The 14,895-nt window shown below is 33.6% G+C and overlaps 1 protein-coding gene across 1 annotated transcript in view; it reads right to left on the reverse strand.

The window, feature by feature from the left end:
• LOC145242705 (huntingtin-like) overlaps nt 1-14,895 on the reverse strand; it is a 228,071-nt gene that overhangs the window by 38,091 nt on the left and 175,085 nt on the right. Inside the window, exons 38-43 of the mRNA XM_080105836.1 lie at nt 13,547-13,682; nt 11,647-11,766; nt 8,661-8,879; nt 5,094-5,321; nt 3,262-3,439; nt 1,523-1,603 (exon numbers count right to left, since the gene is read on the reverse strand). Of these exons, the coding sequence (XP_079961962.1) occupies nt 1,523-1,603; nt 3,262-3,439; nt 5,094-5,321; nt 8,661-8,879; nt 11,647-11,766; nt 13,547-13,682 (962 nt within the window). The remainder of the gene's footprint in view (nt 1-1,522; nt 1,604-3,261; nt 3,440-5,093; nt 5,322-8,660; nt 8,880-11,646; nt 11,767-13,546; nt 13,683-14,895) is intronic.

Consider the following 14,895-nt stretch of genomic DNA (forward strand, 5'->3'; position numbering starts at 1 on the left):
TTCATTGGACATGGATCTAACTGAATAACTTTCTTTGAGCCCAAAACAATAAATTTTAAGAGGTCATAATAGGGGTCAAAGTTTAAAATATTGACCACTTTATTTTTTTTGCTTAACGTACATCTCTAATTACCTGGGCAACGCCGGCACCCATGCTAGTATATCTATAAAAGTGAACATGTCTGTGTGTCTGTGTACATTTCCCTACCCAATAACTGTCAATTTTCAGTCTACAGACTCGAAATTTGATATACAGGGTACTGAGATTTTGGAAAATCTTTGTAATCCGTTTTCGGCCAGAAATGTAGCTATTAAGGGGTCAAAGTTCAACGATTTGACCTTTGAGAACTCTACCAAACTCCTCCGACAATTTAAGGTATAAACACTTGAAATTTTAGATATAGGTTCATTGGACATGGATCTAACTTAATAACTTGGTTTGAGCCCAAAATAATAAATTTTAGGAGGCCATAATAGGGGTAAAGTTAAAAAAAATTCACTTTTTTTTTTTTTTTTTTTTTTTTTGCTGAACATACACCTCCAAATACCCGGGCAACGCCGGGCACTCATGGTAGTATATCTATAAAAGTGAATAGGTCTGTGTGTGTGTGTGTGTGTGTGTGTGTACGTACATTTCCCTACGCAATAACTCTGTCGATATTTAGTCTACAGACTCGAAATTTGATATACAGGGTACTGAGATTTGGGAAAATAGATGTTCGGCCAGGAATTTGGCTGTTAAAGGGTCAAAGTTCAACGATTTGACTTTTGAGAACTCTACCAAACTCCTCCGACAATTTGGGGTCTAAACACTTGAACTTTTATATATAGGTACCTTGGATATGGATCTAACTTAATAACTTGAGCCCAAAACAATAAATTTTAAGGGGTCATAATAGGGGTCAAAGTTAAAAAAAAATTTGACCTCTGCGGTCTCTACCAAATTACTCAGACAATTTCTGGTCTAAACATTTGAAATTTTACATAAAGGGTATTCAGAGATAGGGCAAGCTTTTTCATCAGTTTGAGTCGAAAATTTTTAGTTACCAATATATAAGTGTATGTATGTATGTATGTATGTATGTATGTATGCATGTCTGCCTAAAACTTTCGACAGAGGCGACGGATTTTGCCAAGATCAGTATTGTTTTAAAGTTCGAACTTTCATACGACAAATATCGAAAAATTGGCTAAAAACATTGATATCTTTACCTTTAACTAGGTACTTTTCTACAGGGGGGGGGTCGCTTTCTTCGCCAATATTTTTGAAAGTTATCGTCTCCTTTCGATTGTCTAGCCTAAATGTTAACATAAGTCACTTCAGGTTTGGCAGTGGTCATAACCGCAAAGACGTCAGTTTTTTTCCCCCCGTTCTTTTCCTCCTTCGCGGTACAAGTTTGAGCCTGTCTGCCTACTACCACTTTGTTGAATGAAAATAAAGAAATTTTTTTTAAAAATCCAGAAGAGAAGAAAAAAAAAAAAACCAACTTTGAAGATAAAAAAGTTTAAATCATCTACAAACCATCAAAGCTTTGTTTTGGTTGATCATCATGGACATCTTGGTTTGGTAAGACAGCCAGCCGCATACCAGGAAGAATTATTACTGAAAATCCCAGAAGGATCAAAAGAAATAAAATTAAGAGAGAGAACAAAATAAGAAAAATGGAATAAAATACAAATTTCATTTCAGCAGCAAAATACAAAGAATATAATTTTTGTTCATTTAAAACTATGAAATTGATGTCGGTACTTGTGCATTTAACGAACCAGGCGTAACTCAGCATTTGTTCGGCTTTGTCCGGCGTATGACGTCAACAGCCGGATATAACCGAGCGTTGGCGATAAAATAAAAACAATGCTACAACAAAATAACTGTACAATGAAATTGTAAAATGTAGAAACATAAAAAAAATTAAATAAGTAAAAAGCAAAAACCTACCGTTCATTTATGTTTTTTTTTAATTATTGTTTGGAATTTTTTTCTGTTTTCAAAATAAATACATATAAAACAAGTTTTTTTGTTAAATAATAGGAAACTTTTTGTCTGAACTGTTTTTTGGTTTTTCAATTTTTAACGTAAAAAAACATTGTCTATGTCTTAAACACGTAAAAGTTAATATTTTTTTTTTTTTTTTTTTTTTTGCAACTCTTTATGTCAAATAAATGGAAAAAGCCTAAAAAAGGGCAATAAAAAGCATGGGGGAGGGGGCAGGAACAAGGATTATTTGTACATTTTTTTCGCCAGCAACAAGGACTTTTTTTTTTTTTTGCCAGAAACAAGGATTTTTTTTTATTCATTAGTGAAAGGAGGGTTTCGGCGTTCCTATTTGGTACAGTGACCAAGAAACCCTCCTTTTCGGCGGGGGTCGTATCCACCGAAGACCCAGACTACCGGTGTCACAAGTCTGCCGACGTTGTGTTTTCTGCGGTTAAAAAACGGACTCGTATGGCCTGGGCCTCCAATCTGCCGGGGATTCCTAAGAAAATAGTCCCTGCATATATCATGCAGGAAAATTTTCCAATCCACAATTGTGTGGCGAGAACATAATTCACGATGGAGATTTTTTGTAGATGCCATCTCGAACGCCCATAAGTATATTATTTTTATTATATATGCGATGGTTAGTCGGGATTTTGAGAAGAAGGTCCCAATCCTAATGGAGGTCCATTGACATGTTACACTTCTACACTTCCAACCGTAACCGTCGGAAAGGCTTGTTCTCTTTGCAAGTACACAATCCTGGCCAAAATGTAAACAACAATTTCCGTTGCTGGCAAAAGTTTAGTGCAGCCTCTGGGGTCTGGAGCTGGTCCGCAAGGTTTGTAAGATTCATTATTTCGTCAGTTATCTTTTTAAAACAATTTTTTTTTTTAACTCTCTTCAAATAAGTGTTTCTTGAGTTGTGACACTCTTCCAATTGATAGCGAAATTCTCGTCTGCTTAATCGGCAACGCTCGGTTATATCCAGCTGTTGACGTCATGCGTCGGACAAAGCCGAGCAAATGCTGAGTTACGTCTGGTTCGTTAAATGCACAAGTACCTTGATGTCTACCTACATCAGTTTAGTGTCTGACCTTTATTATTATCTACATCAGTTTATGCATTATTACATTTGTGAACAATTCTAATAGAAAAGAAATTTTTATGATTCTTTCAAAAAAAAAAAAAAATAAAATATTTTATGATTCTTTCAGAAAAAATTTTACAATTTTTAAAAAGTTATGATTAAAAAAAAAAAAAAAAAAATCTAAAAATCTTACACGACTCTATTAAACGATGAACAGCTTTCACACACGTGCATGCCCAGGAAACATGATCCTTTTGTCCCATGACATTAGCAAGTTGTGGGTTTTGGAGTATAACCCCCAAACCTTCAAGGGCAACTTGCATCTGGCTTGAGGGTGGAAGGGTATTATGCTGGACCAGCCAATTCACCATCTGGATAAGAAAAAAAGACGTGATTAACAATGATTAACAGTTTGTTATTCTAAAAGTTTCGAAATCAATGACAAAAGAAAATTATGGCAAGTCAGATGGGAGCAAGATCACATGACTATCAGAAATTAAAATCCATTTTACCAGCATTCTCAATGTCTCGTTTGTTGGCCGTGTCAAAAGGATTTCTCTTGCATCATTTTTGTCAGAATGAGATCAAGTTCAGTTTATTTTTTTACTTGGTAGTCACCACTTATCAAGACCCAAAGGCCATTCGAGGATAAGGGTTAATAAATGTAAGATAATAGTGTAGTAACCGTTAATGGTGTAAATTGGGTACAATTTGATTATTTATGCAGACAGCTCAAAAAAAATTTGTTTACATTGGATTTGAAAGCTACCATGTTGTATTCAATCAGGAAGCAGCCCAGCAGAACAGTGTTACACAGGTGTGCAGTTCTCCATGAGGCAACAGAACTTCATTTTGGGATGTATTTAACTCTTGTATAAGTAGAGGATTGCATCAGGAATGAGGTACTTTCTGGAGCAATAGAATGATCCAACCATTTGTTCCAGTGACATTAGCAACAGATTTAACGTAAGTCATCTATTCAAAGTTTTAAGTGAAAGTCAGTTCCAGAAGATAATCAAAAAAAGGGGGCTTCTTCAAGGAGAGAGAGACATTCATTTCAATGTAGGTAAAGTGATGATCAGAGTGTTTCTGGTGAAAGGAGAGAAACTTGATACTAGTTTTAAAAATAGAAGCCTCATATCAAATTTACAAAGTAGAATCAGAGCCATAAACAGTCGTAAAAGTGTCATTCTGTTGAAGGTTCAATCCTCAGTGTGGGTGACCAAAACTACAATTGCGAATTACTTAGAACCTTTATTCAGTCATGGCTGACGGAACGAGAACTAATCCCGTGAATTAAATAAAGGTTTTCATTCGAAATTCCGCCAAATTCTATTAAAAATGTTGTTCAAATTTGCGGGTTTGACAGAAAGATTCCCGAGTTCAACAGGATATAGCTGAAGAAGTTTAGAAGTTACATCAACCAAAATGTTGTGAAAATGACACGAGGAGAACAGTAGTCGGAAAAATTCAAATAATATGAATAAACATTTAACTTCGTAATTTCTACCAAGTCACATGTAGACTATAGTAGTAGTCTGCTATTGTTAGGGTGGTCTACACTAGGGTTTCCCAAAGTGGACTCGACAGCGCCCTGTGAGTGAGGTTGAGGGTCTCCAGAAGCCTTTTCTTAAAAAGGACCAAGTGCTTTATATGGAAAAATTAAACGGCTGCAGACATTTAATTCTTGATCTTTTAGAGATATGAAACATTACTACAGGTGAAAAGAGTTTCAGGAGGATTCATGAAAAACAAAAATAAAAAAATAACGAAAAAAAAATCGCAACAATTTTTGATTAATAAAAAACAAAAATTGGTTGTAAACATTAACATTAGTCAGTGTTAAAATTTGAAATTAATGTTTTTCATATTTATTTTAGAAATTATCTTGTTAATGCTTCGTGAAAAACCTTTGCTCTGCTCAGGGGCTCCATGGTATCCTGAAGATTTATACAAAAAATAAAATATTTACTATTATACAAGAAAAGTTAAAAAAAAGAGAAAAATTATATTTTGTTTACTTACTTCAAGTGTTAGGATGATAAATCTACAAACATCTGTCTGCGATTCAAGGGGAACAGAGGGTTGCCATGGGAATAGCATCAAAGATTGTAAGTACTGCAGTAATGATGCAGCAAACTGAAAGACAGCCTCCATCCAGGCAGTGTCCGTGAAGAAATCCTCCATCTTTTCTTGGTACTGACTTTCACGAGGACTCATTGGTACACCGGGAGGTGGAAAGTCAACCAGAACCTAAAATGAAAATAGGTTCTTTGAAATTTTGTTTTTAACTTTACCATTTAAACATAATTTTAGATTTTTAACTTTATAAGATCAATCACATAGAAATCAATAAATATGGATTTAATGTTTAACATAACTGATATGTTTGCATAATTTTGAGAATATACTTCTTTTTTTAAAAAAAAAAAAAACATCAAAACAATGCCGTAAAAATGAAAGAGGAATACAAACTCATACAAAAAATAATGGGAGAGCAGCAAAATTTAATAATGTGATAATACCTATTATTAATATTATTTTTTATTTTATTTATTCCTTTTTTTATTATATATATATATATATAATAATAATGTCAAAACATCGTTTATTCATTACCCACACAGCAGCAGCCGTATAGCGTAATGGTGATAAGCCTTGACTGTCATTTGGGCAGTCGGGTTTCGATCCTGGCTTGAGACAGTTGCCTATCTAGCTGCACTGATGAGCTGTGAAACAGCGGAACAGTACTGTATGTGGATGACTCTCTCTCTCTCTCTCTATATATATATATATATATGGATAACAATACAGCTATATTCCAAAGTTTTATTTATCTTATTTTTTATTTATTTCAACACATCAAAATATTTCATGCTATTACAAGAACTGTTTTATTATGTAGAACAAATCAGTTATTTTTATGTCAATACTGAATTTATTCATCATAGACTCTTCAGAAAAAAAGATTATCTTTATCTTAGAAAAAAATTAAGGCACATCATTCATCAAGCGGAAAAAATGATGTAGAAAAATAACATCACATTTTTCTTATTGCCACTATTTTTAATCTGAGCATATATATATATATATATATATATATATAGATAGATAGATAGATAGATAGATAGACATATATGTAATATACTGAGTTCGTGTAATTCAGTAAATTTTAGGTTTTAAGCCAAAAAAGGTTGACTTAAGGATTAAGCTACAAAATTATCACATTTCATAATTGTGCATTAACATACTGTGTGTGCAAAATCAAAACTTCAAGACAAGGTGTTGTAGGTAAATGTTTCTCGCATGCCTTCCCCCGTTAGGGATACCCCCACCTTTTTTTCTTTCTATTCAAAAAAATGCTACATTGCATAAACTCTGAAGAAATGCTGGTTTTTGAAAATTTTCAAACGATATAATGCTTGAAATTGTCGAACTAGACATTGAAACAATTGTAACGTAAAATGAAATACACTTTTTTGTCCTGAAGTCTTGAGTTTGCACACACAGTATATATATATATATATATATATATATATATATATATATATATATTATACCAGGTTAAAGGTATTCAAGAGTGATAACTAATGATTTTAACGAGGTTATTAAGTGCTCAATAAAAGAATAGCAAGATATTTTTATTATAAACAAATTTACATGGTTGTGACACTGGACATAATGTTTTTAGGACAAATAGTAGGTTAAAAACCAGAAGTCCTCATCAGGCAATTTATTAAATGGTTTCTTTCCACAGAAGAAAACAGTCCTCAAACCTATTTCATTGTTATGAAAATTTAAACATGTGCAAAACACAAAACTAAGCCGTAATGTTGATGAACAATTACAGATTCTACTTTTTGTCCCATTTGTTGTCTGTTTGCAAAGTTAAACGAATCAAGAACGACTAAAAATAATCATGTAATAAAATAAGCTGACCCCCCAAATATTGTAAAAATGATGTAAAACCATCATTTGATTTAAAAGTTCCCATTTTTTTTTTTTTTTTTTTTTTACAAAGGAGTCACCATTTATTAAGGCCTAAAGGCCACTCGAGGATAAGTTTTAATGAGTGTACAGTAGTCAATGGGGCAACATCATAGTAATCGTTAGTCGTGGAAATTTGGTAAATTGGATTTTTTAAGGGATGGCTCATTAAGAATTTCTTCACGTTGAACTTGAAGACGACCATATTGTAGTCAGCTAAAAAGCAGGAAGATAAAAGGAGTTCCACATGCGTGCAGTTCTAAGAAAGAACCTTTGTTCATGGAATCTACATTTAGGTTTAGCCACGGATAAAGAGTGGAGGAAATTATTGATAGCGGTTTCAGCTAGATGAGTGTTTTTCATGAAAGTTTGGCAAGGAGGGGACCATAGATTGGAGCTCAGACGAGCACTTGCCATGAAAATAACGATAGAGCAGAAACATGTTCGCTACGTCTCTTCTGTGGGAAAGAGGTTGCAGGGAAGAGAAAAGAGCATCCCCCACAAGACTACAAAGTCTATTTTGAACTTTCTTAAGCCAAAATATGCTGCTTCTAGCAGCTCCTGCCCAGATGTGGCAACAGTACTCCATCCTTGGACGTACTTGGCTCTTATAGAGGTAGAGAAATGCATCGGCAGTGAGATATCTACTGGAGCGATAGAACAATCCCACCATTTTTCTAGCGATTTTGGCAACAGATTTGATGTACGTGTCCCATTTCAGATGAGGAGTAAATGTCAGACCTAAAAGCTTGTCAAAACATGGAGCTTCCCCAAAACGAGAGCCATTCATTTCAATTGATGCCAGACACGGGTCGGAGTGTTGATGATGGAAAGAGAGAAGGTTGGTTTTAGCTGTATTAAAATTAACCAGCCACCTCTTTCCGTATTGTACTATGTGTTCAAAACTAAAGGAGAAAGGATGAGAGAGAACTTGGTCATTTACGGCCTTTAAAGTGTTGCCATAGATGGTAGTGTCGTCAGCATAAATGTCTACAAATGATCTTTAATCATAATTTCAGTTTTTGCTCAAATTCTACCATTTTTTTACAGAATTTGAATAAAATAAAAAAATGTTGATATGATCACCTCAAACAGAAACCATAAAAGAAAAATAGTTTTTTGCCGATCATGTTATTTGTTATAACTAGGGCAATGACAACAACAGATTCTTATCATTGTTTTGACTCTCGAGTATATAGCCAACACAGTTTATCAACTGATAACCACATCACTCTATATAAAAGCATATAAGATATCAACGGATAAACACTCGAGAGTCAAAATGATGAAAAGAATATGCTGTTGTCATCGACCTAGTTATAATTTGAAATATTTTTCTACAATCAAAAAAAATGTCTTGAAATGATTGAAAAGTTGTTTTATAAAAACAACTTTTCAATCATCGGAATTTATTACAGAAAAGTCGGAGTCTGGATTCAGGAGTTAAATTTTTTTTTTGAGAGAGCTAGAGGTTAGGACTTGGATTATTTTTTTACAGCAGAATTCTCAACAGTGGGGAATCATTATGACAAGTCTGGAATTAGGAATTTGACTTTTTTTTTCTCCCCAACAGAAAAATCTTCAATTTCTTAAGTTTCGTCTCACCTGATGAGGTACTGGGAGCATATTGATGACACTGTTGATGTGTCGGAAAAGCATGAGTTGTGCAGCTTGAAACAACGGCTCGTAGGTGACATCTGTAGAGAGGGAAGAAGCCATAGATTCACCACGGAAGTAAGACGAGACCTCCTCCATTCGATAACGTTCTAACGTATACAGAGTGCCAAGGGAGATGCATTCCTTTAAAATAGACGGACTAAATTCCTACAGAAACACAAGAAATACACAATAAACATAAATAAAAAAATAAAATTTTTAGAAACATTTTTTTAATAATAAAAGTCATAACAGTAATTTTTTTTCAATTCTTTAATTCCTGAGAGTTAGGAGACGCCATTTTGTTAAATATTAGTACTTTTTTTTTTTTATCCGACGATGTGTTCTGATTTTTTATATATCTATGAAACTCTTCCTGCTGACTATTTTTCCCCTAATTTTAATTCTTGTTAGCTTAAGTGGTTTCATGCCTTGTCTGAAGAAATTTCCATAAAAAAAAACAAATGGCATCTCAACTTAAAAATTCATATGAAGAAAAAAATAAATTTCTTAAATAATAAAAATAAATTACTGGATTATTTTTCATAAAATTTAGTAAATGGTTTTATTTTCAACATAACACATAATTATTTCCAGAAATTTGACTTTTCAGCATCAAGTACCATTTTTGAGTCTTTGGCATGATTTGACCAAGGATTGAACCTTAAACTCTCCTGGCCCATTAGTAAACATTCTAACCATCATGCCAAATATTGATATGCATTAAATTATTATATTATACCAAATGAAACAAAATTTAATTATTATGTTACACCAAATAAAACAAAATTTAATTATTATGTTACACCAAATAAAACAAAATTTAATTATTATATTATACCGAATAAAACAAAATTTAATTATTATATTATACCGAATAAAACAAAATTTAATTATTATGTTACACCAAATAAAACAAAATTTAATTATTATGTTACACCAAATAAAACAAAATTTAATTATTATATTATACCGAATAAAACAAAATTTAATTATTATATTATACCGAATAAAACAAAATTTAATTATTATATTATACCGAATAAAACAAAATTTAATTATTATGTTACACCAAATAAAACAAAATTTTCTAAGTGAAATTATATCGGTTTGGCACCACACCATATTAGGGTCACAACCTAGCTAACAGGGCTTCGGTGAAATTCCAGAATTCGGCATTAGGATCCATTGTCTTCTCTTTTTATTTTATTTTTCTTACCATTTTGTTTTTTTTGCTGGAGAGAGGGCATTTTACTAGATGGCAGACATTCACCCACTATTTCAGTCACTCCAACTGAGAGATCTTTTTAAGATTCTGTTTCTTCGAGTGCAATTGTTTGTATTTCTCTTGCACTTGATGGTGTCAAGAGTATATTCATTAGGCAGTTTTTGAAATTGTTTTTTATGAGTTTGATTGCTCCTACAATTACAGAAATGGAGGTTTTCCTAAGATTTCAGGGGTTTTTTTTATGTCATACGACCTTGGTATTTTTTTATCTTTTCCCTTTCAGCTCTGTTAAGATCAGCATCATTAGAGACACTTCAACTAGGGCTGCTACTTTCTCCCTCTTATTCCATATTTTTTTTTTTTTTTTTTTTTTTACATTTTCACCCCAAACAAGGCACATTGCCACTCAGGTGTAGGGGGCTACTATCAGGGTCAGCAACTACGGGGGTACTATGTAGGGATTTGGGCAGCAAGATGTCGGTTCACGTTGCACTTGAACTTCTGCATGTCAGTACAGTTAAGGAAGCATGATCCTGGAATGGAATTCCAGAGTCTAGCGGTTCTGGGGAAGAAACTACTGGAGTAGAAAGATCTTTTGCATCTAGGGATCTCTACTGTGTGGGGGTGGGATTTTGCTGCCTGTCGGGTTTGTCAAGGGTGTCTGCGTCGTGGGGGCACAAGTGTCTGCAATTCGTCAGAGCATTCACCATTAAAATACTTGTAGAACAAGCAGAGGGATGCAACGTTTCGTCGATGGGAAAGAGGCTGAAGCTTAGATGCCAGTTCAGGGCATATCAGATTGGCGACTCTTTTTTTAACCTTGTCTAGGAGCGAGAGACTAGTAGTAGACGCACCAGCCCAGATGTGACAACAATACTCCATACATGGGCGAATGGTGGCCTTATAGAGATACAGGATACTTTCGGGTGTCAGTAGTTTTCTATATCAGGTTTAACATCGGTTTTCTAGATCCGTAGATGTACGAATTGCATTGTCATAACGGATGGTGTATGACTTCTTACACAACTGTTCCCATGATTTTCTACTGCGTTTGAATATTCAGCGTTTTACAAATTTCTAGTGGAAATATTTTTTGAATGTGGCAAGCAAAAACATAAAACACAGAAATGCACATAAATGAAAGTGGCATTGTTTATTCAGAATCAAACATTGCCAACTTTGCATGCAACTGCTGAGACTTGCCACTCTTTGGGGTAAAATTCTACAGATTTATGAATAGCTACGATCAACAAGGATGACTTTATACAAATCAGACAATCATGAGGCGCAATCTTTGTGAGTTCTATGAAGAAATTCAAGTGTGTAACGATGGTGACTTATATTGATGCATCTATGTATATGTGTGTGTGTGTGTGTGTGTGTGTGTGTAAGTTGCTGTTTACTCCTAGAAACAAAGAATTGCTTTAGCCATCTACCAGATTGTGGAACCTATTTTTAAAATGGTTAGTTTAGTTTGAATTAATTAATAACTGCAACCAATGTGGATGATTTCATGCAGACCACACAATCTTGCGGCGCAGTCTTTGTGAGCTCTGTGCAAAAGTCTAACTCGCTTAAGAAAGCAGCAGCAGTTATGAATTGCAACGATTTTTAATATCTTTACAGTTAAGAATGAGAAGTAATTTAGACTTAAGTAAATATTTCAACTGACATGTCTAGATTAATGAAAGAATTGAAAAACAGTACCTTTGCCATAATAACTGATAATATATCAGAATAGTCCAACTTTTGCAAAAGTAGGGCACATTCCCTTGTGTTTGGTTCAGCACTGAAACATTGGTCTTTCACCATAGATAAATACCATTCCTGCATCACAAATGAAAAAATTAATATTAACAATCATATAAAAAAAAAACATGTAAAAAAAAAAAAAAAAAAAATAGAGAGCCATTGATTAGGAGAGATGAACTGAAGTCAAAATATTGGTTCACGGTCAGTTATATACCGATATATACATCTAATACATCATATAAGTGTATACTATAAAATTAGTTACTTTTGTCTATCAAGTTCAAAGATTATCTCCCTTTGATTCAAAAACGCATGTTAAAGAGATATGAAAGTGGCCGGCAGATACTTGCTGATTAGCCCAATCTGTGGAAGCACCAGGTTATCAGCGGCCTCAAGATAAGCGTGGATAAACTCTACTAGTTACGGCAGGAGAAGTGAAACCAACATAAAAAATGACTACACCACCTGCCTCCTCTCTTCAGGGCACAGCACCAGGATCAGATATGATCAATGGATGCTAATGAGATTTAACGTGTTAATAAATTACCTCCCTTATCTTCTAAAATAATTTGATTAAAAGAAAAAAAAAGAAAAAAAAAGAAAATAACTCGATTTAATCGGAAAATACATTTTTTTTCAAACTTTTATTCAACACAAAGACATAAACAGTTACTTTTTCGGACCATGTTTACAGGGACACTTATGTAGTGAGTGAAGCTGTTCACATTCACTAATACATTGCTGCATGTTAGTACAGTCAGGTATGCAGGAGACTGGAAGGGAATTCCAAAATGTAGCAGTTCGAGGGCAGAAACATAAGAGTAGATGTAGAAACCTCACCAGTGAAGGGGTGGGAGTTTGCTGCTTGTTGGGTTAGTTATAGGTATTTACATTGATGGGCACAAGTACACGTTCATCGTAAAACATTTCATCAAAATACTTAACCGTTCACTAGGGATGTAATTTTGGAAGGTAAAAAGCCAGCCCTCATCCTTTTTTATTTAATGTTGTCTTCATCAGAACAGGCTGTACTTTCTGCCCTATCACGGCAAGACATTACCCTTCTAACCAGAGATATGTTTTTCTTTTAATTATGCAACAAAAACTTTCATTCTATTATAATTTCAATACATTTATCTTGGTCTTTTATATTCTTTAGTACATTTCAATTCCAGTCTTTCCAATATCCTGCCAATCATTTTGCAACCAATGTTAATACTTCTGATAATTTTTTCAAGTTGATACATTTTCTTTTAAAAGTAGCTAATTGCAAACCAAGCCAAGATATTTCCTCGTCATCAGATAAAAACATTAAATGGTAAAAACAAAGAAAATTACATTTCTAGGTTTTACATTGACATCGCTGAAAGAAAAACTGGTTTACTTGATCTATGGCATATCAACCCTTTTTTTTTGGTTATTTAATGCCGGATCCAGTTATTTTGGTAAAAACTTTAATGCTTCAAGTTCTTTATATCTCCAAATATTTATTCATGATTTTTCAGTTTGGTTGTTTTATGGCATATCAACCTTTTTTTTTGGGGGGGGGGTCGTTTAATGTTGAACCCGATGATTTTGATGAAAATTTTAAGTTCTTTATATCTTCAAATATTATTTGGTGTTTGGCTGTTTTGCAGAGAAAAATTGTTTTTGTTTTCAGCTTTGCAGAACATGATTGAGTTTTGCAAAGGAAAATGGGAAGAAAACTAATAACATCAATGTTTGGTGCATTTTAGGCCAGGAGGCTGACTAGAAAACTATCAGGGAAACCAATGCCAACAACAGAATCTTAAGATTCATATACAATGATGATGAGGAAAAGAAAAGATTATCTGAAGCAATTTAATATACTCACCTTGTCTATTGAGATCTGCGCCACAGGGGGAGTTGGTAGTGAGAGAGGGTGAGTCCTTTCAGGAGATAAGTTACAATTACCCGACGGACTGAGGACTTGATGGAATTTACTTAACAGTGATGCTAACCTGGCATGACTGCAGAAGAGAGAAAAAACATTTTTAAGGAACATTAGAGCTGAATTATGTACATGATTAAAAAATATTTACTGTTAATTTTAGTTTAAAGGGTAATGATACTATGATTGTCTTCAAACTGGAAGAATTATAAAGTTCAATAGTTAAATTACCACTAAGAATTTTTACATTTCACAAACTAACCTTCATTATTATCCATAGTGTTTGAAAAAACTCTGTTTATAACAACAAACAAAATCCTCCACTCTCCGAGACAGATGACGGCATACTGAATGTAAGCAATGGAAAGTTGACATCTGGAGGTATCTGGCATCTACGCAGATACTAACGTAATACGTACAATGCATGTTTGAATCAATTCAGACTTTATGCTGTTATATTCATTTTTTTATAACTGAACGTCATAAAAAGTTAAGGAACATTGGAAAAAAAAACTGATTCTCAACTTGTGATCAGAATAATAGTTTTGGTAAATTTGACTTCCATGTTTAATTTTAGTTAAAAAAAAATCTGTCCAACTACATGACAATGCTATAAAACTATACTAGTCAAACACGGAGGGAGTTCTTTAAATTTTCCTTTAACCAAATATATTAATACAAGGTTTTACGTGATCCAGGACCAAGATAGATAATTCATAAAGAAATCAGGTATTATGTGGCCCTTAAACTCTGAGAACCGAATAAAATAAAAAAAACAAAACAAGCTGAGCATGCAGAGTCCCCTTACACGAGTGAAAAATTTACCTTCACCATGACTAATGTTTGTACAAAATTTTTAAAAACTTCAAGGAGTGGTTATTGACAACAGTTCAAACTAACGAAGAGATGAACGAACGATTTGGGGACAATTTTACCTCTGTAATGCTTCCTAGAGTTATCCTAGAAAATCCGTTCTGGCAAAAATTTACTTTTACCAGGACTAATGTTTGTGCAAAATTTCAAAAAAATCCAAAGCGTGGTTATTGAGAAAAGTAAGAACAAACAAACGGGAGAGAATTACTAGATTCAATCCCTCCTTCGTCAGGGAACCAAAAATTGTTTGGAAACCTATTAAACACCACCCTCAAGTGTCTTTAAGCTTTTGTACATTGGTTTCTCAAGACACTCTTATACTTCCTTTTTGAAAAAAACCCTAACGAAATGTTCATCTAAAGATGAAAATGTTTCTGAATTTTTGCGATGAGGATAATTGATTCATATCATTCAGACAA

Source organism: Euprymna scolopes, chromosome 21 (genome assembly GCF_053919585.1).
Source record: "Euprymna scolopes isolate OS-2025 chromosome 21, ASM5391958v1, whole genome shotgun sequence".
Lineage (NCBI taxonomy): Eukaryota > Metazoa > Mollusca > Cephalopoda > Sepiida > Sepiolidae > Euprymna > Euprymna scolopes.